The sequence below is a fragment of the Ischnura elegans genome, assembly GCF_921293095.1.
Source record: "Ischnura elegans chromosome 13 unlocalized genomic scaffold, ioIscEleg1.1 SUPER_13_unloc_2, whole genome shotgun sequence".
Taxonomy (NCBI): Eukaryota; Metazoa; Arthropoda; class Insecta; order Odonata; family Coenagrionidae; genus Ischnura; species Ischnura elegans.
Window position 1 is genome coordinate 3487499 of NW_025791658.1, and position 20141 is coordinate 3507639.

At 40.4% G+C, this 20141-nt stretch overlaps 1 protein-coding gene across 1 annotated transcript in view; it reads right to left on the reverse strand.

Annotated features, from left to right (window-relative positions):
• Nucleotides 1-18099: 18099 nt before the first annotated feature.
• LOC124172715 (zinc finger protein 70-like) overlaps nt 18100-20141 on the reverse strand; it is a 48354-nt gene continuing 46312 nt past the window's right edge. The window contains exon 7 of the mRNA XM_046552184.1: nt 18100-19771. Within this exon, the coding sequence (XP_046408140.1) occupies nt 18857-19771 (915 nt within the window). The 3' untranslated portion in view covers nt 18100-18856. The remainder of the gene's footprint in view (nt 19772-20141) is intronic.

Sequence of the window (20141 nt, forward strand, 5' to 3'; positions counted from 1 at the left end):
CCACGTGACGTCACAGGGACCTAGTTTCTACACGAGAGGATAGGAGTTATGCATCGTCAGAGGCTACCAATGCATGCATGAGTCACAGAGCTCAGGGAAACATGTCTTAATAATTACCTATTAAAACTGGCTAAGGTCGGAAAGTTTTCTTCGCTTGATAAGGTATTAATAAACCTTTTTTAAGCCATGCGCTACCAGACAGGAAGGTACTCAGCTACCCGTTAGCATCCTGCGTCCTATCAGCGCTCAGAGCCTCGATCAAGGTCACCTACCAGGCGGGAGGGGGAACCAGAAATGCGTCGTACGGACTTTTTCCCTTCATTCCTACTTACGCGTCGCGTTTTCGCGCGCTTGAAATTTTTCACTTTTCATTTGATCGCGAAAAATAGATATCGTCATTTAAAAATCTAAAAGCGTGAAATACGTACTCCAGGAGTGATAATCTTTCGATTTAGGCAATAAAAAAATAATAGGCAACCACCCTATTGCTTGGGATGCAATTTAAATGATTGAATGGCCAATATGCACAAATAAATATCAGGAGGAAGGGAGTTTCACTAAGTACTCAGCCACTATCAAAGTTATAATAGTGTATAATTACGTGCAGGGCTGGATCCAGGATTTTTTTCTGGGGTGGACACAAGGGTCAGACAGACTAATGATCTACTCATACTTGAGATTAAAAACAAGATACATATGAAATTAATGTACGGAATATTCTCTTAATTTTAATATAAAATTTATTGATGTGAAATTAAATGATGAGGCTCCGTAATGAACAAAACAAAATGAACGTTATGATAAGGGCATAAAAATTTTGCCTATTTTTTTTAAGCATCTGGTGTTGGACATGTGCCTCTCCCTGCACCTAAAACCACCCATTACTTATGCACCCATTATGTATTGTTACATATTATGATTACTATGAAAGATTGTTCGCCTTTCGGACCCTTGCACAGTGCCAGTTCGAAAAATTGTTCTTAATTTTGGCGTCGCAGGTGGTCGCATTTCTCCTTTTGGAATTATACCCTATAGGTTTTGTTGTATATGTGGTGTAAATATCTCGAGGTAACTTGGTGATCCTTTTTTTATAATCCTACATGAACACAAAATTTCGATGAAAAACAGGGTCCGCCATTTTGTATGGTATCGGCCACAAATAATACAACTGAGTCGTGAAAGTTGCCGAGAATTAACAATAATAAACCGTATAATAATACTGTAAATTTTTGTTTCTATTGAATCAATATAGAAGGTGTGGCATTAGTTTTAACATGCTGAATTTCGAGAAAAATTCAATGAGGGCAATTTTTGCAAAATTTGTTCAACTTTGAGGCCTAGGAATTTGTTTAAAAAATTTACCTATGAGGAACGGTTTGCGTTAAAAAAATGCACCAATGTATTGGCAACAACTGTGCAAAGCTTCAATTTCCGCACTCAAAAAAATCGATTTCGAGGTTTTTTCCAGCTTTTTTCGATTTCAGCCCAATGTGCCTTGTGCCCCCCACAGAAAAAATCCTCCATTTACCCCTGACCAACACGAAAGAAAATTTAAGCCACTGAGAGGATCCACGGGGTTGTGGATGGTGGATCAACCTCTAGATAAAGAGGTTAACTACAACATACATGAGTTAACTCGTTGAATAAGCAGTCGTGCATTCAGAGGTGGTATGGTCTATCCCTGGGTAAGAGAGGCCATCTTAACGATACATTACTCTTGTGAAGATCTCTTACACTTAAATTGCAACATTTCACTTGCAAAATCATATGCAAAATTGCAAGTTGAGGCATATGCAAATCTCCTTTCTTTGTGAACTAGTACTAATATCATAGGATAACACTGGATTAAATCTCCGCGTATTCTTACATTACCTTGTCTACATATTTTTTCATCTATTGTTTTTATCCTTAAATACAGAAATCCAAGGGTGCCGACTTAAAAAAATATTGGGGGGGCCCAAACCGGGGACCTTGCCCCGGTAAATTTTATAAGTAGTGAGTTTTAAGTTTTTTTAAGCATTTTAGAAGAGTCATATGATCAACATTAGAACCCTGATCACTCGAATCTCGATATCTGGACATTCCGGGGAAAATTGACTAGCCTGACACATATTTTCGTCACATCTGTAACGAATTTTTGGGGGGGCTCGGGCCCCCTCAGGCCCCATGGAGGCGGCGCCACTGCAGAAATCGGAATAAATGGTGATGTATATGATTACAATACTAGAGCTTCTAAAGACTTCAGGATTGTCTCCAATAATCTCACCATGTATAGTTAAAACCCTGTTTATGCTGGTGTGAGATTTTTCAATGAATTACCTAAAGAATTACGGGAAATATGTTCTTTATGTAACTTTAAGAAACAACTTTATCTGGTGAGCAATTCTTGCTATTCCATTGACGAGTTTATGCCATTGTATCTGAATATCTAATTTTTACTTTTATGGCTTATGTTTTGTTTTGTGTACGTACCTACTTGACTCGTTCTATACATGTTGACCACATGTCCTGGAATTAATAAAGAATTAATATTATCATTACCACTACCATTATCATTATTATTATTAAAACACTGTTCCCCTACTGTACCGAAAGTTTTTCAAGAATTTCGGCCCCTGTTACACCTTCTGACCACAAAAAAAACGGATCGCTGAATGAAGCTCTTCTTTGGTGAAAAGCGAAAGCGGAGCAGTCATGATTAACAGCACGACAGTGATAACGAAACTAACGTAGCACCTTGAAACTTGCAAATACATTACAACAAATGACCAAAGGCTGCGTCATTGAACATTAAACAACAGCTGGGACGCCGACTTGAAAAAAATATTGGGGGGGCCCAAATTGGGGATCTTGCCCTGGGAAATTTTACAAGTAGTGAGTTTTAAGTTTTTTAAAAGTATTTTAGGAGAGTCATATGATCAACATAAGAACACTGATAACTGGAATCTCGATATCTGGACACTACAGGGAAAATCGGCAAGCCTGACATATTTTTCCTTCACACCCACAAAAAATTTTTGAGGGGGCTCGGCGCCACTGGACAACAGTACTACCAAAATAAACAAAGATATAACCAAAATGAGGAAAATAACTGACTTACCTTTGCATAAGCCAGAAGTGGTAAATATGAACAAATTTGTGAGTCACCGGCGTAGCATTCAACCATTGCTCTTCAAAAGCCCTTGAATTGAGTCAAAAGAAGGAATACGAGGAATTGAAAGGGATGCGAAGGTGTTAATCCCTTCGGCTGAGGAGCTAGCCAGGAGTGCTGCATGTGTGTCTCGTCTCGGCAGTTGAGAAGGGACTTCAATTTCTCGGAAATGTCGGGACAGAAGTCGCAGTACGGCGAGAGTCTTGATAAGACTCGAGAAGTCTTGTCCTTTCGAGACTTATTGACACCTACTTAGACTCCCTAGGCAAGGTAGGAATAGGGTAGTTTCCTTCATCTAAGAAAAAAAAAGGCATAGATTGCGATTCGTATCTACCATTAGTGTATTCATAAAATCTTGATGAAAGCGCACTAAGCGATAATATAAGTATGTGGCCGATCGAGGCGAACAAACAAAAATTGTACTACTAAAAACATAGACACACGTAAAAAAAGGGACACCCACAAAAAAACGTTCAGACGTTTCAGCGGATTGATCCGCTATCTTCAGTGCTGAAGGTGAACTGCTGCAGGCAGGGTAAGTTCCTCCAGTCGCCCTCCTTGGTGAGGTAGTGGGGGTGGAAGAAGGGGAAGGGGGAAGGGGAGGGTAGGGTTTGTTTTGGCTTTTAATGGGCGATGTTTAGCCCGGGCGTTTCAAACGCCTTTTCAACCCAGATGTGGGCCATCTCCCTCGTCCTCACCTCGATGATAGTTGCCCTCTCTGGCAAAACTTCAATGAAGGTTAGGGAAAAACATTGGTCGAAGGTACTGTTGTGTGAGGATGTGTGAATGGGGATGGGTTCATGAAAGGGGGGAGTTTTGCAGGAGTGCCTGTGGTTATTCATTCGGATGGATATGGGTGTGGTACATTCTCCTATGTAGTACGCGGGGCAAAAATTACAAAATAGCCTGTATACAACGTTGAAGGAAGTGCAAGACGGTGTGGAGGAGGATCTATTGATGACAGGTGAAGTGGTGGGGCGTAACAGGGGGCAGCACTTGCACCGGGGGCGGTTGCATGGAGTCAGGGAGGAAGGTGGGGGCAGAGCGTGCCGTAGGAGGGGGCGGGTGGATTTTAAAATATTACCTAAGTTAGGTGCTCTTCTGTAGGCAATGGAGGGGCAGGATGGAAGAAGAGCAGCCGTGATTTTGTTTTTGCTGATGATAGGGTACAGATCTTTTAATATTTTTTTAATTTTTTGAGTGCCCGGGAAGAATGTGGTGGTGAGATTCAGTTTCCTGGTTTGTTCTTTTTTGGTGCGTGGGGTGTACTGTTCGGAGGGAGAGAGTATTTTCTTTTTAAGCAGGGGTTCTGGATACTTTCGTTTGAGGAGAGCATGATGGAGGTTCTGTGTGGCTCTTTGAAGAGATGGTGAATTGTTGCAGATGCGATGGGCACGGACTGATAGGGAGTAGGGGATTGCGTGTTTGGTGTGAGGTGGATGGCAACTGGTGTAGTGCAGGTATTGTTCATGGTTGGTGGGTTTTTTGTGGATGGAGGTGCTGAAGGTATTGTTTTCAAGGCGGATGTTTATGTCAAGGAAGGTAAGGGAGGAAGCAGAAATTGATGAAGTGAAAGAAACGGATGAAGTGGAGTTGAGGGATGCAATGAAAGTGTCTAGCGAGTCACGCCCATGGGCCCATAGTAAAAAAATATCATCGATGAATCGGACCCACAGGAGAGGCTTAAGGGTTTGGGAATTTAAATAAGAGTTTTCCAGGTGACCCATGTAGAGGTTTGCGTAGGCTGGGGCCATTCTGGTTCCCATCGGGACTCCTCGCTTCTGTAGGTAGATGGCGTCGTTGAAGTTGAAGGCGTTTTTGTTTAGAATTAGTTCAGCTAATTGGGTGATGAAGTTGGTGGAGGGAGAGTGAGGCTGAGGGCGTTGGGCAAGAAAGTAGTTGAGGGCATTGAGGCCTTCATGGTGGGGAATGGAAGTATAAAGTGAAACGACGTCAATTGTCGCCATTAGGAGATTGGTACCGGTAGGGATAGGGGTTGAGTTAAGTATGCTTAGGAAATGATAGGAGTCTTTTATGAAAGATGGGAGGGTGGTGACAAGAGGTTGCAAGTAGTGATCTAGAAGGGCTGATATTCTTTCGGTAGGGGAATTGCGGCTAGACACAATGGGACGGCCAGGGTTATTGGTTTTGTGTATTTTGGGGAGAAGATAGAATTGTGGAGTGTTGAAATCGGCAGGTGATAGAAGATTAATATCGGAGGGGCTTAGTCCTTCTGCGGGGCCAAAATTTTTAAGAAAGGAGAAGATTTCTTTTTGAAATTTCGGATTGGGATCATTGGGGAGGGGAGAATAGGAAGTCGGGTCGTTCAGTTGCCTTAAACCTTCCGCCACATATTTATCTTTGTCGAGAACGACTACCGTTGAGCCTTTATCTGCTGAGGTTATGATGATGTCTTTGTTGGCGGAGAGATTTCTTAAGGCCTGAAATTCCAGGCGTGTGAGATTTTTAGGTGGGGTGAGAAAATGGAGGAAATTGTGATCACTGATTCTGTTGAGAAAAAGTTTGATGAATATTTCTACGGGATGGTTTGCATGGAGTGGTTTAGGCTCTCGTACAGACGGTGGGGCGAATTGAGCCAATGGGTGAAGAGTGTCGTGGTTGGAAGATGTATTTTGTTGAGACTGCCAGAATGCTTTCCATCGCAGGTTCCGGCAAAAATTCAGGGCGTCAGTCACAAGGCTCACGTGGTTAACTCTCGGCGTGGGTGAAAAAGATAATCCTTTGCTGAGGACTGTCCGCTCGTTGGCGTCGAGGACATGCGAAGAAAGGTTCACTACATGCCTCAATGCCAGAAACTTGATACAACATTTATTCAATCAGGGGAGAGAACTATGGAAATGCCAATGGTATCAAATTAAAAATTACACCAGCATAACAAAAAATTGCCATTGGAAGTATCAAATGTGCTATATTATGCGGTTCTAAAGCATATGAAGTTTAGAAAAATTCTGTAATTGCAACTTTGTATGGTGCCTACGCTTAGAAGTTAAATCAGAAAACAATTTTTTTTCAACGGATACACTAGTATTCTAACTAAAGCCATTTTTTTAAATTTTCATGTCACATGCATTCCTACAGTATCATTTCTATTTAAGAGCCACCATTGTGCTGATAACTGTCGATTCATTGTACTAATTAAGAAATAAAAATTAAAATTACACACTTGCAGCTTCCTTTTTCTCGACTCTTTAAAAATCAAACATCTGATTTAAATCACCTGATTTAAAAAAATAAAAATCAAGTGATTTAAATCGTGATTTAAATCATGATTTAAATCAATCAACCCTGACAGAAATGTTGGCTATAACTTTTTTGCATAACATACGTTGACCTACACTCCAAGAAATATTTTAACATGTTAATATTGATGTTAGAGCTTCGTTCAAAATTCGATAATTCTCAGAATAAAACGAGGAATTCAATTCAAAGTCTGCAATTTACGTTCGAGCAACAGTTGTCCATGTAGCTAATTAATATAAACAGAGCATGATTGACTGAAAACCAATGCCGCTGGTAGGATTATGAACTCCAATAGGAGGGAGCACAACTACACTCAGATTCTGAGATATTGCAGAGTCCCCACTAGGGAGGGTAGAAAAGGGTTGGTGCTGAGAATGCGTGATTATCATCGAGACCCCTCTTAAGGAATGTCCTGCAGAAATGCTCCGTACGGAGGGGACGGAAGAGTCTCTTGGGGCTCAGTACAGCAGTCATGCTGAGGAGAGAACTCCACCGTCTTTAAAGGGTTATTTACTTGGATCAGTGGCTAGGAACATTTTCTTTATGGCTTATTGAAATGCAGCATTCTGAATGAATTCTTTTAGCATTGAATGCTGAATATATACATTTCCTAGCTCTTCCCCACTTATGAGGGTCGTGGGTCTGTGATGTCTTTTGCTTCGGGACCCAACACAGCATGGCATAGGCTTTACCCTTGAAATCCAGGAGCAAGTACCCAGACCCCTCGTCTTATATCACCCCTCTTAGCAGTAAGGGACTGCAGTCATGCAATTGTTTGTCCAGTTTTGTCGCAAAATAAATATTTGTTCCTTTCTCAAAAAATATAAACTAAGAATTGAATTATTTGCCTTTTGAGCTGCTTTCACAATTTTTTAATGAAATTCAATGGTAAATATTAACATATACCTCGATTTTAGTGTAAATATCAACATGGAAATTCTTGCTGCATTAATATTGACGTTAGAGCTTTGTTCAAAATTCGATAATTCTCAGAGTAAAACAAGGAATTCAATTGAAAGTCTGCAATTTACGTTCGAGCAACAGTTATCCATGTAGCTAATTCATATAATCAAAGCATTAGTTGACAACAAACCAATGCTGCTGATAGGGTTATAAACTCCAAAAGGAGGGAGGTCAACTACCCTCAGAGTCCAAGATAATGCGGAGTCTCCGCTAGGAAGGGTCGAAAAAGGCAAGGAAAGGTCCTGAGAGTGCGTTATTATCAGCGAGACCCTTCTTAAGGAATTTCCTGCAAGAATGCTCCATACAGAGGGGACAGAAGAGTCTTTTTGAGACTCAGTACAGCAGTCATATGCTTAGGCGATAACTCCACCATCTCGAAAGGGTTAATAACTTATAAAACATGTGTAATCAACAAAAATTCAATTTATTCCCGAAGTATATGATAGTAATATCTATTATCTTACTGGGATAAAAGTATGTACATGATTGACACGAATAAATGCATACAATTCCACCATATTCTACTACAGGGATAAACACTATCTTATCTTTGAATCATTATGTACAGAGGAAACCTCAATAATACAAAAAATACTAGGATAACGGTGGTGAAATGAATAATATATATATATGTACAAAATCAGATTCACAATATCTTTCACAAGATTCTAACTCTAATAAATGTGTATTACAAGGAACATGTAAATTAACATAAAGCATTTCAGTCACAAGCATACAACATACCTCATGCTAGTTTTAAGTCTTTGAGGTAGTCTTTGTTTTACACTAAATCTACTTTAGTATGAGAACATACCAGACACTTGCTTAGCTTGATACTTTCAGGTCTGACGTTATAGTCTGTTCCATTTATGTCTGCGGGTGAGCTTTTGTGAAAGCCCGGAGACTCTCGGATGGCTTCGCTGATAGCGGAGGGGTAGTACCGAGAGAGACAGAGGAGGAGAGACAATAACATTGCCAATTGTACAAAGCCACCCTACTTTGTCACTGAAAACGTGTGGATCATACGTGGCCACAGGTATTTTGGCCCCGCTGCCGAGGCAATACACCTACTCATTTGAAAGTCATTGAGGATAATACTTTCACAGTAGCCCATGACATTGTCAGCTACCGCGCCGAATGAAACACCATTGCTGAAAGGCATACTTTGTCACATACAAGGAGAACGCGTGAGGTTTGGCAACACTGCTCCACGAGCAGATTCACGATGTTCACTCGGCGGAGGTCTGAGAGCGACTCACTAAGGCCACGCCTGCTGTTCGCTGATTGGCAAAGGCAAAGTCACATGTTGAGAAACTTTCCCTCCCCTCATCTCCACTAGCTTTGGCCACACCAGCTCACACACAGAGATAAAATGAACAGAGTATAACTTGGTGCTAGTGCAAGGCTTCTAGCTGAATGTTGCCGAGCCAGGGTTCCCACTCTAACTAAATTATAATATTCACGTTTTTTTCCAGGTTTTCAAGGTCTAAATTGCGTGAAATTCACGGTCTGTTGATAAAAATTTTTATGAAGAATTATTGATCACATAACAATCACTGGCCGCACGTTAACTACAAATATAGCTAACGCGATAAACGCCAGGAATTCAAACGCAGCAATGAAAGTGCTCTTATGACGTCGCCTATTGTTAGCAAAATTTAGGGCCGGCTAAAGGTTGTGAGTGGGAAAATGGAGGGTGACAGGGAAGTGAAGAGGTGTCAGATTTCTTGCTAGAGTTAATGACCACTTCGGCTAACGGTCTTCCAATCACAGCCTTAACGTCTATGTGTCGTCATGGCACAAGGACCAATATTTGCGCTTTGAATACACGCGTGTGGATAAATGCGTGGACATTGTCTGCGAGTGACTGACCTTAACACATTGCGTACGAATGGCGAGAATTCTCGTCATTTTTTTCCCGAACGTTCCGGATGGATGACGAAGATTCTCGTCATTTAGGCGCGTCAACCTAAACAATTTTAAAACATACAATACGTATTCGTCAGTATGTTTTCAGTTGTTTTTCGTAATACATAATGAATTGATGCATCATAACGTTTGATTGGGTAAAGTCATATTCTAAACATTACCTTTTTAACCATGTTTAAACCAAAGGCATTACGCCTGAATAGGCGCATATTTCCAAATCGGCGTTCCTAGGAATTTAAATACCACGGTACGCAACGTGTTAAATATGATGGACATATCGATCTTTCTTTCTTTTCCGTCAATCGTAGATCTACAATCAAGTTTGAGAGGTTTTTAAGGCTATATGACGAAATTCACGGCTATTTCCTGGTTTTTTCACGGTGGACGTAACTCACGGCTTATTCCCCGTTTTAAGGTTTTCACGGTTGAGTGGTAACCCTGGTTAACCCTTTAGCTACGGGAGCGTCAAAATTTTGCTGTCACTGTGTGCGGGACACGAGTGGGGAAGATATTTTTCCGTCGACCCCGGGCGTGTGTCCAGCAGGTAGTGGACCCTCATAATCCAGGACTGCCCACCCCACCCCCTGAAGACAGACATGAATGGAATATGCCTTGGTATTTACCCTACTTGAGTTGGTTGCTTCTCAATAAGAAAAATAAACTTTAAGCATCTACTGCCATTGCCTTAAAAACTATGAGACCTTTTCAAAATGAAAATACAGTAAAACCTCTTTACATCTTAATGGAAGGGACCAAAATTTGGGCAATTTCATGTATGGAGGTTCACTATAGAGAGGTTTTAGCGATAGGCACCATTTTTTCACATCCTTTGGAAATGAAAGGCACTACTGTCTTTTAAACCATCAGTGAACATATATTTATTATTTAATAATTACAGAAAGCGAGCGCTATTGCATGATTTTTTCCATGATTCGAGAGAAAATGATGTGATCTCTCTTAATTCAACAGTCACTTAAAATGATTAGGATAGTTGGATACCTTTTTTCTTATCTACTGTTAGGTATGCTCTCATATGGAAACAAAATTGCTTTAACTTAAATGGTTAACGTGAAAATTACAGTATATTAAAGGTGTATAAGAAAAAAATAACCGTGAAACATTTATCGTTTAAAATGTCATTTCATGCATGTAATTGCAGCTGCATTAATGGTCTCTTGTTGTCTCGGCACGGTTTGTGGAGGTAGTTTTGCCATCTCGGGGGTGTCTCCTTGGTATGATAAGTGGAGGTTTTACGATATAAAGAGGTTCACTATAAAGAGGTTTGCCTATAAATTTACATGTAAATCTGATGGGACCGTAGGGGTGGTATGAAGTATGGAGGTTTATGATGTAAAGAGGTTCACTACATAGAGGTTTTACTGTAGTAAGAAACCTCCTAAGATGAGCACCAAACAACAGTAGTCAAGCAACTGAATACCATATTTGACGGCATATAAGACGCACTTTCTTTACTGAATGTGGTCTCAAAAATCCTACCTGCATCTTATACGTTAAGGACACAAGTTAACTTTCAATACCAAATGCTATTTTTAGCCCCGATATAGGTCCGCACTGGGCACTCCGTATGTATAGCTGATGCAAGCTACTACTTCTCATCGCAGTGGCGCCTCCTATACTTTTTCCTTCCACTGTCATTCTCTCCTGAGGTAAGCGGTGAAAAGTGAAGACTTTCAGACGTGGCCCTCGGCAAAGTATGTAATCCCATGAGCCCATCCTGGGACCTCGTTAAACTAGTCCAAAGGTTGCTTTATAAAAATTAATTAGCCGACATACAGCTAGAATGATATTGCATTTGTCGGATATACAGTAGATTCCGGTTAGTTGGGACATGTCGGGACTTGTGCACTTTGCCCCAATTAGGCTAACTATCCTTTATATGGGAATAAACAAACGTTGAAATGATGAAAAGAAGACTGAAGAATGTTTATAATGCAACCTAAGATTATTAAACTATTAATTTGATTAATAAATCAGCGAGTTTAGCCAATTTGTTATAATTTTTTAAAATTATAACAATTTAGTTAAAAATATTTTTCACAGCCTCAGGCGATGCTGAATGAATGTCTTTTACTAAGTCCTATTAAAGAAAAGTCCTATCATCTTGCGTATAGTATAACAACAAGAGATTTCAAAATAGGGCAAGAATAGGAGAATTTGTGAAAAATAAGAGTAATTTCAAAGGAGGAAAATATAAAAAATTGTACTCTGAAAACAAATAATTTTAATTTCGTCGCGAGTATAGAGTCTATGCCGCCGACTCATGGCCCAATAAAGCGACATGCTGTCCCAATTAAGCGGAGAATACTCTATTGGGATATTCCTCTATTGGGTTCTGTTCTTCAAGATCTGCCCCAATTAAGCGGCTGCCTCAAGTAACCGGTGGACCCATTAAACGAAATCTACTGTAATTCGAAATAAGGATTGACAGGCCATGCGTGACTTGGTGCACCAGAACTTGTATGCCGCATCAGGGTTAAAACTCGAACTAAATTATAAAGTCGGGGTTTTTCACCCCGACAGTGGCTTAGTAAGCACGACCCTCGCCACATGTGCTACAGTGTGGACTTGTGACGTCAACATCTTGTTCGGTAAAACCCATCCCAAAGTTCGCTCGGAGAAAATGGCTTGGTGGTGGAACTGGTGAACACGCCTGACCGGCAATCGGGAGGTCCGGGTTCGAATCCCGGCTATGTCAAATATTTTTTCATGGCGAACTTCATCCTTTGGTGTATTTAGATTATAAAATTAACGTTTTTTTTCAGGTTTTCACAGTCTAAATGTCTTCAAATTCACGGTCCGTCGATGAGCCATTTTAGACACAAATAATGATCAAGTAACAGGGATGCTGACTTACAAAAAATATTGGGGGGCCCAAACCCCCCTTTTTTAAGCATTTTAGAAGAGTCATAAGATCAACATTAGAACCCTGATAACTCGAATCTCGATATCTGGACACATTTTTCCCTCACACCCATAGCGTATCTTTGAGGGTGCTCAGGCGCCATGGAGTCGGCGCCACAGTCACGTAACAATCACAAGTCACACGTTAACTAATAATTTAAAGAACACGACAGACGCCGTGAATGTCAACGCAGCAATCAAAGTGCTATCTTTTATGATGTCACCTATCGTTAGCAAAATTCAGGGCTGGCTAAAGGTTGCGAGTGGGAAAATGGAGCGTGGCAGGGAATTGAAGAGGTAAACTCGATTGTTTCAGGCTTAACTTTGTGAAAATCCATCGTACACAATAAAAAGTTATGGTACTTTTTCACCCAATTTATTTAAGACGACCGGTTTCGTCGCAGAGGCGACATCTTCAGGTACAGAAATCGTTATTTTTATATTCTAACTTTATACTTCACGACCCCTTATTATATATACATATATATATATATATATATATATATATATATATATATAAATAGTTCAAGTTAATATCGATAAACACAGAGACACAAAAAAGAAACACTCACATTGAATAAATCTCTTCTAAACAGGCTTCTTCGATAGATTCGACGAGTTTATTTATTCAATGTGAGTGTTTCTTTTTTGTGTCTCTGTGTTTATCGATATTAACTTGAACTATTTATATTACGTGCCACGTGCATATCATATTTTCCAAAACATTGTATATATATATATATATATATATTTATTTTTTTATATCACGAGATGTGGGTCAAATGTAAATATTATTTATTTTTTTCAAACTTTGCCTACGTTTCGGACATTATATTTGTCCATCCTCAGGGCTATAAAAATGATAATGTATGATACAAAATTAGTTAAATACAGGCAATTTTACAGTTGTTATACATTAAAATACATGGAAATACATATTCAAAATTTACCTTTAAGTCTGATGTTGTTTTTATTTATTTACAATTTGGTTGCTTGGATTTCTTTCTTTGTTGGTTATGTCATTTATTAAATTATGATAAATTTTGCTAAGGTAAGTAATGTCTGTTCTTTTATTGCAGCTTTTTTTATTTCTGGATATGTGGTACATTTCTTTGAATAATCTTTTTGATAAAACTGGTTCTGTGTCTAAAATTTTGGCCTCTTCGAAATGAAATGAGTGACTGTTTGTAATTGCATGATCTGCTAATGCACAAATTTGAATTTTGGTCTTAATTGATGCTTTATGTTGTGAGATCCTATTTTTTAAATATTGCCATGTTATAATATTTACATTTGACCCACATCTCGTGATATAAAAAAATAAAAATATATATATGTTATTTTTATAGCTATTTTGTTGTTTATTTGGTTGCTATTACGCATTGGTAGGGGAGGAACGCTCTAACCCCATCGCAACCCTCCCCTACCAACGCGTAATAGAAACCAAATAAACAACAAAATAGCTATAAAAATAACGATTTCTGTACCTGAAGATGTCGCCTCTGCGACGAAACCGGTCGTCTTAAATAAATTGGGTGAAAAAGTACCATAACCTTTTTATTTTGTAAAGTGAAGAGGTGTCTGATATCTCACCAGGGTTAACGAAAACTTTGGTTGTCGGTCTTCCAATCACAGGCTCAAGATTAATGAGTCATCATGAGACACGGACCAATGATTGTGATTCGAATATACGTGTGCCGATTAATGCGTAGACAGTGTCTGCGAGTTACTGACCTTGAAACGTGATCAACGTATCGTTTTTTTCTTTCGATCCGTCAACCGTAGGTCTAAAATCAAGTTTGAGATTTTTTTTAATGAGAGTAAAAGATTGAACACCAATGCAGCTTCCACTTAAATCTTTATTAGATACGACCATGGTTTCGTAGCGATGCTACATCATCAGGTGGACAAAAAGTAAACGACATGGGTATATATAGTTGGTAATGGGTGAGGTAAGGGAGAGGTACCATTACCCACCCACTGAGACAACCGTTGCGGTACTCCCTTCACGAGAGGATGCAGGTTAGACGCCCGGGCAGAGCTGGAGACTGATTCACCTCACCCAACAACGGCTCATCACCCCTCCCCCATCCCTTCCTCCTTAAGCCTCCTCCACCCTAACCACCCCCACGTGTTGGCAACGGTTTTTTCAACTATATATACCCATGTCGTTTACTTTTTGTCCACCTCATGATGTAGCATCGCTACGAAACCATGGTCGTATCTAATAAAGATTTAAGTGGAAGCTGCATTGGTGTTCAATCTTTTACTCTCAGTATGATTGACTTCCACAGAGTACTGCCTGAGACAGTGTCGCATTTTTTTTTAAGTTTATATGATGAAATTCTCAACTTTTCCCAGGTTTTTTCACAGCAGACAAAATTCACAGTTTTAAGGTTTACACGGTTGACTGGGAGCCCTGTGGATATATACAGATACATGCCCCGGAAGCCAGGCCATGGCCTGGCACATCCATTATGACTGTAGAGAGACCGGAGAGGTATGGCGGGCGGCTAAAGAATGGATATCAAGAGCTGGAGCTACACAGGGGCATCCCTCCTCAGAGGGGCGGCTATGCAAATCGGGACCTACTGGCAAACTTTATCATAGCCGAAGCAAAGGCCAGTATCTATCATTGTTTTACTGCAACGGAAAAAGGAGAAAGATCAGCTCCAAAATGCGCCGAATACTTTAAAAAAAGAATTGAAAGAAGAATCAGGAGGGAGTACCTATACCGTAAATTCAAGTGCGACATAAAATCCTTCATCGACATGTGGTGTCAGGGCGGCGTGCTTTCCGAAGTGGAAGAGACGGAATCAGGGGACACCATTTTAAAAATAAAGATAGAGCCATAAAAAAAAAAGAAGAATGTAATAATAAGGGCGGAACCTTACGGGAGCATCACCACTCGGAGGGGGGGGCCACATGCGCGGAGGGATGGGGTCCAAGGTTGCGGTAACCAGCCCCTTCGGCGGACCTCCCCTGTGTGCGGCCCTCCCCCTCAAAGAGTGCAAAGGCGGTGAAAGGGACATTAAACAAAAAAATAATGACTGAATGAATGAAAATGAAGAAAATAATGATTTTTTGAGGAATAAAAGAAGGTGACGATGAAACATTTTTAAACCTTTTAAAAAAACCGCCCATTTAATAATAATAAACATACAGTAGAATCCTGATTTAACGTTTTTCAGGGTGTTGTGCTGCAATATAACATGGGCAAAACCCACTTTAAAACACGCGCCCCCGGTGAAGAAAGCGTCACCACGTCGACCTTCCCCACTCCAGCCAGGAGCCTCCCCCTCACACGCGCCACCACGTGATTTCCCCCTCTCCCGCACCTAAACGCTGCCCTCACGCCACGAACCTTCCCACACCACCTCCTTCTCATCGAACGCGTCACCACGTGTCCTAGCGGAGCGCCCTCATTGGACGGAAGGCGGCCAGGAGGGGTATATAAGGCCGTGCCCGAGGCTGTGGAAGGCAGTCGCGGTTGAGGCGGCCTACGTGCGAACCCGAGCGAGCATATCCTCAGAGGTTCTGACGATACGTCCCCTCACACAGCCGGATTCCCCGTAAACTGCGGGTGGACCGGCACCACACTCGCAATTCTACAATGTAATAACAACATGTAGCTGGCAAGCACCAGAAACTACAGTGGAACCTCGTTAAAGCGAGTATGGGCTATAGCGACACCCCCGTTATTACGAGAGATAGCCGATGCACCGTCAATTGACCCTATAATGAGCGTGTTAAAAAATTCGTTTTTACGAGACCCTTTTGGTGTTGGCTCTTGCCATAGCGAGGGTTTCACCGCCGGAAGACTTTCATCAAGACTCCTTAACCTCTGTAACTGCTAGCGATCTGTTAGAAATGAAGTTAATGGAGTGCTCAGTCTCAAATTCATGTGGTAAACTCTCGTTCGATAAATATAATGATTGACGAAACAATGCTTTGCATGATATTTATTCAGTGCGGCGCTTATAAATTGTTTGAATAGTTAGTCGTTATTTGAGTAAGGAAATTAAGTGATGCAAAAAAACATCGCCTTTCGTCTGGACTTATGCTTACGTTTATCGGATAGATGTTTATCTGTCACCGCACCACTCCTGTTCCTGTATATCTGTTCGCAACAGGTATGTTGGCTATTATTTGCTCCACCTCCGGTAAAGCGACAATTCGCTATAGCAAGTGTTTATTAGTGCACCGTGGGGTGTCGTTATATCGAGGTTGCACTGTACTTCGTACTCAACACAACCCTTTTAAATTACCACTTTGTAGATGAAATTGATCATGGTTATTAAAAGGTAGTGTTGAAAATAAAAAGTATTTTCTTTCATCATGTTCAACATGTTTATTGTTCAGTGAGTCTTTAATTTTCTCTTGTCGTTTTAATCCCACTCTGCCATCAATAATGGAACCTGTGCACCTTAGTACTTAGCATCAAAGAGTACACTGTGGTCAGAATGAATGCATCAAGGACATGACATAGCATGTTTCTATTATCATGAGGCCAGCATGAAAAAAATATGATATCCTATTTACATTTCAAACTGTGTAACCTCACTTTTAACTGTGTAGAGCTATGTGGTTCTTCAAGACAACCATCATCTTAGGAAAGTAGGGTGAAATAGCCTACAATCCATTCAACATGATGTTCACAAAAAACTTTCAAATTTTGGTGTCTTTTCTACATTTTAAACCACGCAACCTCAATGTTTTACTTCCCTCCTGCTTAAAATAACAACATGTAACTGGCAAGTACAAGAAACTACTTCGTACTCAACTCTTTTAAATTACCACATTGTAAATGAAATTGATCATGGTTATTAAAAGGCTGTGTTGAAAATAAAAAGTAATTCCTTTCATCATGTTAAATATGTGTACCGTTTAGTTAGTCTTAAAATTCCTTTTGTTGTTTAAATCCTGCGCTGCCATAAACAAAGGAGCCTGCCTCACCTTCTTACTTTGTATCGAGGAGTGCACTGCGGTCAGAAAGTACGTATCGAGGAAAGTAGCATGAAATAGCCCATGTTCCCATGACACTTTCAAATTTTGGTCTCCTTTTTACATTCAAACCATGTAACCTCAGAGTTTTACCTTTGCTTTTTACAGAGTAATAACATCATGTAATTACCAAGTACAAAAAACCTACCCCGTTATTTACACAACTCTTTTAAATTACCCTATTGTTGTTCTAATTGATTGCAGTAATTAAAAAGCAGTAATGAATGTACAGGATAATTTCTTTCATCATGTTTAGCAGGTGTATTGTATAGTGAGCTTTAAATTTCCTCCGAGCCTTTCAATCCCACGCTTTCATGACACTATAGTCACTAGGTATGTACCAATGAAAGTAGCGTATAATATAGTTACCATGATGCCCTCATGAAACATTTGATACATAACATCCATTTCACATTTCAAGCCAAGCAACCTACCTCTTTAAGTATGCAGGGCCACGTCATTCTTTAAGACAGCCATCATCTTAGGAAAGTAGAGTGAAATAGCCTACATTCCATTCAACATGATGTTCACATGAAACTTTCAAATTTTTGTCTCCTTTTTACATTTAAACCATGTAACCTCAGGGTTTTTACCTTCGCTTTTTACAGAGTAATAACAACAAGTAATTACCAAGTAAAAAAACTACCCCGTACTTTACACAACTCTTTAAAATTACCCCATTTTTGGTCTAGTTGATTGCAGTAATTAAAAAGCAGTACTCAAAGTATATAGTAATTTCTTTCATCATGTTTAACGCATTGCATACGGATAGTGAGAATCCTCGTCATTTAGGTGGGTCAACCTAAACAATTTTAAATCGTACAATACGTATTTGTTAGTACGTTTTCAGTTGCTGTTCGTTATTCATAATGAATTGATGCATCATAACGTTTGATTGGATATAGTTATATTCTAAACATTAGCTTACCCCGGTACGCAATGTTTCAACATGTGTATTGTTCAGTGAGCCTTAAATTTCCTCCGAGTCTTTCAATCTCACGCTTTCAAGACACTATAGTCACTGGGTATGTACCAATGAAAGTAGCGTAAAATATAGTTACCATGATGCCCTCATGAAACATTCGATACATAACATTCATTTCACATTTCAAACCAAGTAACCTCACCTTCTAAGTGTTCAAGGCCACGTCGTTTCAAGACAGCCATCATCTTACGAAAGTAGTGTGAAATAGCCTAAGTTTCATCTAACATGATGTTCACATGAAACTTTTAAATTTTGGTCTCCTTTTTACATTTAAACCATGTAACCTCAGAGTTTTACCTTTGCTTTTTACAGAGTAATAACAACAAGTAATTACCAAGTACAAAAACCTACCCCATACTTCACACAACTCTTTTAAATTACCCCATTTTTGGTCTAGTTGATTGCAGTAATTAAAAAGCAGTACTGACAGTATATAGTAATTTCTTTCATCATGTTTAACATGTGTCTTATTTAGTGAGCTTTAAATTTCCTCCTAGTCTTTCAATCCCACGCTTTCATGACACTATAGTCACTAAGTATGTACCAATGAAAGTAGCGTAAAATATAGTTACCATGATGCCCTCATGAAACATTCAATGTATAACATCCATTTCACATTTCAAACCAAGCAACCTCACCTCTTAAGTATGCAGAGCAACATGGTTCTTCAAGCTGGCCGGCGTTTTGTACGTTTTCCCGCACGTTTCACATTTGAAAGCCCTGTTCTCCAAGTGTATCGTCTTGTGCGTCTTCAGGTTCCTCTTGTCGTTGAAGTCTTTCCCGCAAACGTCGCAGACGAACGGCTTGAGGCCGGTGTGGATGACGGCGTGCGTCTTGAGGGAGTCCCTCCGGTTGAACTCCTTGCCGCAGATCTCGCATTTGAAAGGCCTGAGCCCCGTGTGGATGGCCATGTGCTTCTGCAAAATGTCCTTGAGCATAAACTCTTTGAAACACACCTCGCATTTGAACGGCCTGATCCCCGTGTGTATCGCCTCGTGCTTCTTCAGGTTCCCCCTCTGATTGAACTCGACCCCGCAAACTTCACATTTGAACTCGCGCTTGTTGCTGTGTAGAGCGGAGTGTGAACGCAGGTTGCTCCGGTCGTGGAAAGCCTTGCCGCAAGTCTCGCATTTATACGGTTTCAACCCGCTGTGTATCAACTGGTGCGTCTTGAGCGAGTCCATGCGATTGTACTCCTTCCCACAAGTTTCACATTTGAACGGTTTCAAGCCGGTATGCACGACCGCATGCGTGTTAAGATGCGCCTTCTGATTGAACTCTTTCCCACAAACCTCACACTTGAAGGCCTTCGTATCGCTGTGGATCACCGAGTGGTTCCTCAGATAGCTCTTCCGAGAGAACCCTTTACCGCAGATTCCACAGACGAAGGGTTTCAAGCTAGGATCCGCGTCTGCAGGAGGCTGCGACTTTGAGGACGAGCCGCCGTAGTACGAGCTGCTCTGCGAGCTGTCCGGCGTGACCCCTTCGGCAGCAAAATCGCTCAACCTCGTGGAAGTTCTCTCCTGGTCGTTCCCGATGTCGCTGCTGCAGTGAGCCTGCGAAATGGATAGAATTATGGATGTTTCCTTATGGCGCTCAACCCTTACATGACTGTGTGGGGTAACCCAGTTACCCAAAATTATGAGTACAGTCTGTTACATTAGATGTTTGGATAGAATTATGGATGTTTTTTATGGTACTCTCCCTCTGCAACCTTTTCTCAAACGAAAAAAAAGTTTGATTGCAAAATGCTTCGTTCTTTTATGGAATTCTGGGTATTCAGCAAGTTCCTACCGAGAATCACGTTGCGGACATCATAACAAAGCCCTTGTCAAAGGTTCGATTAAAGATATTGACCTCTAAAATGGATCTTTTGTAGATTAATGGATCCAAGAGTTGTTTTGTATTGATTAATTAACAAGGGAA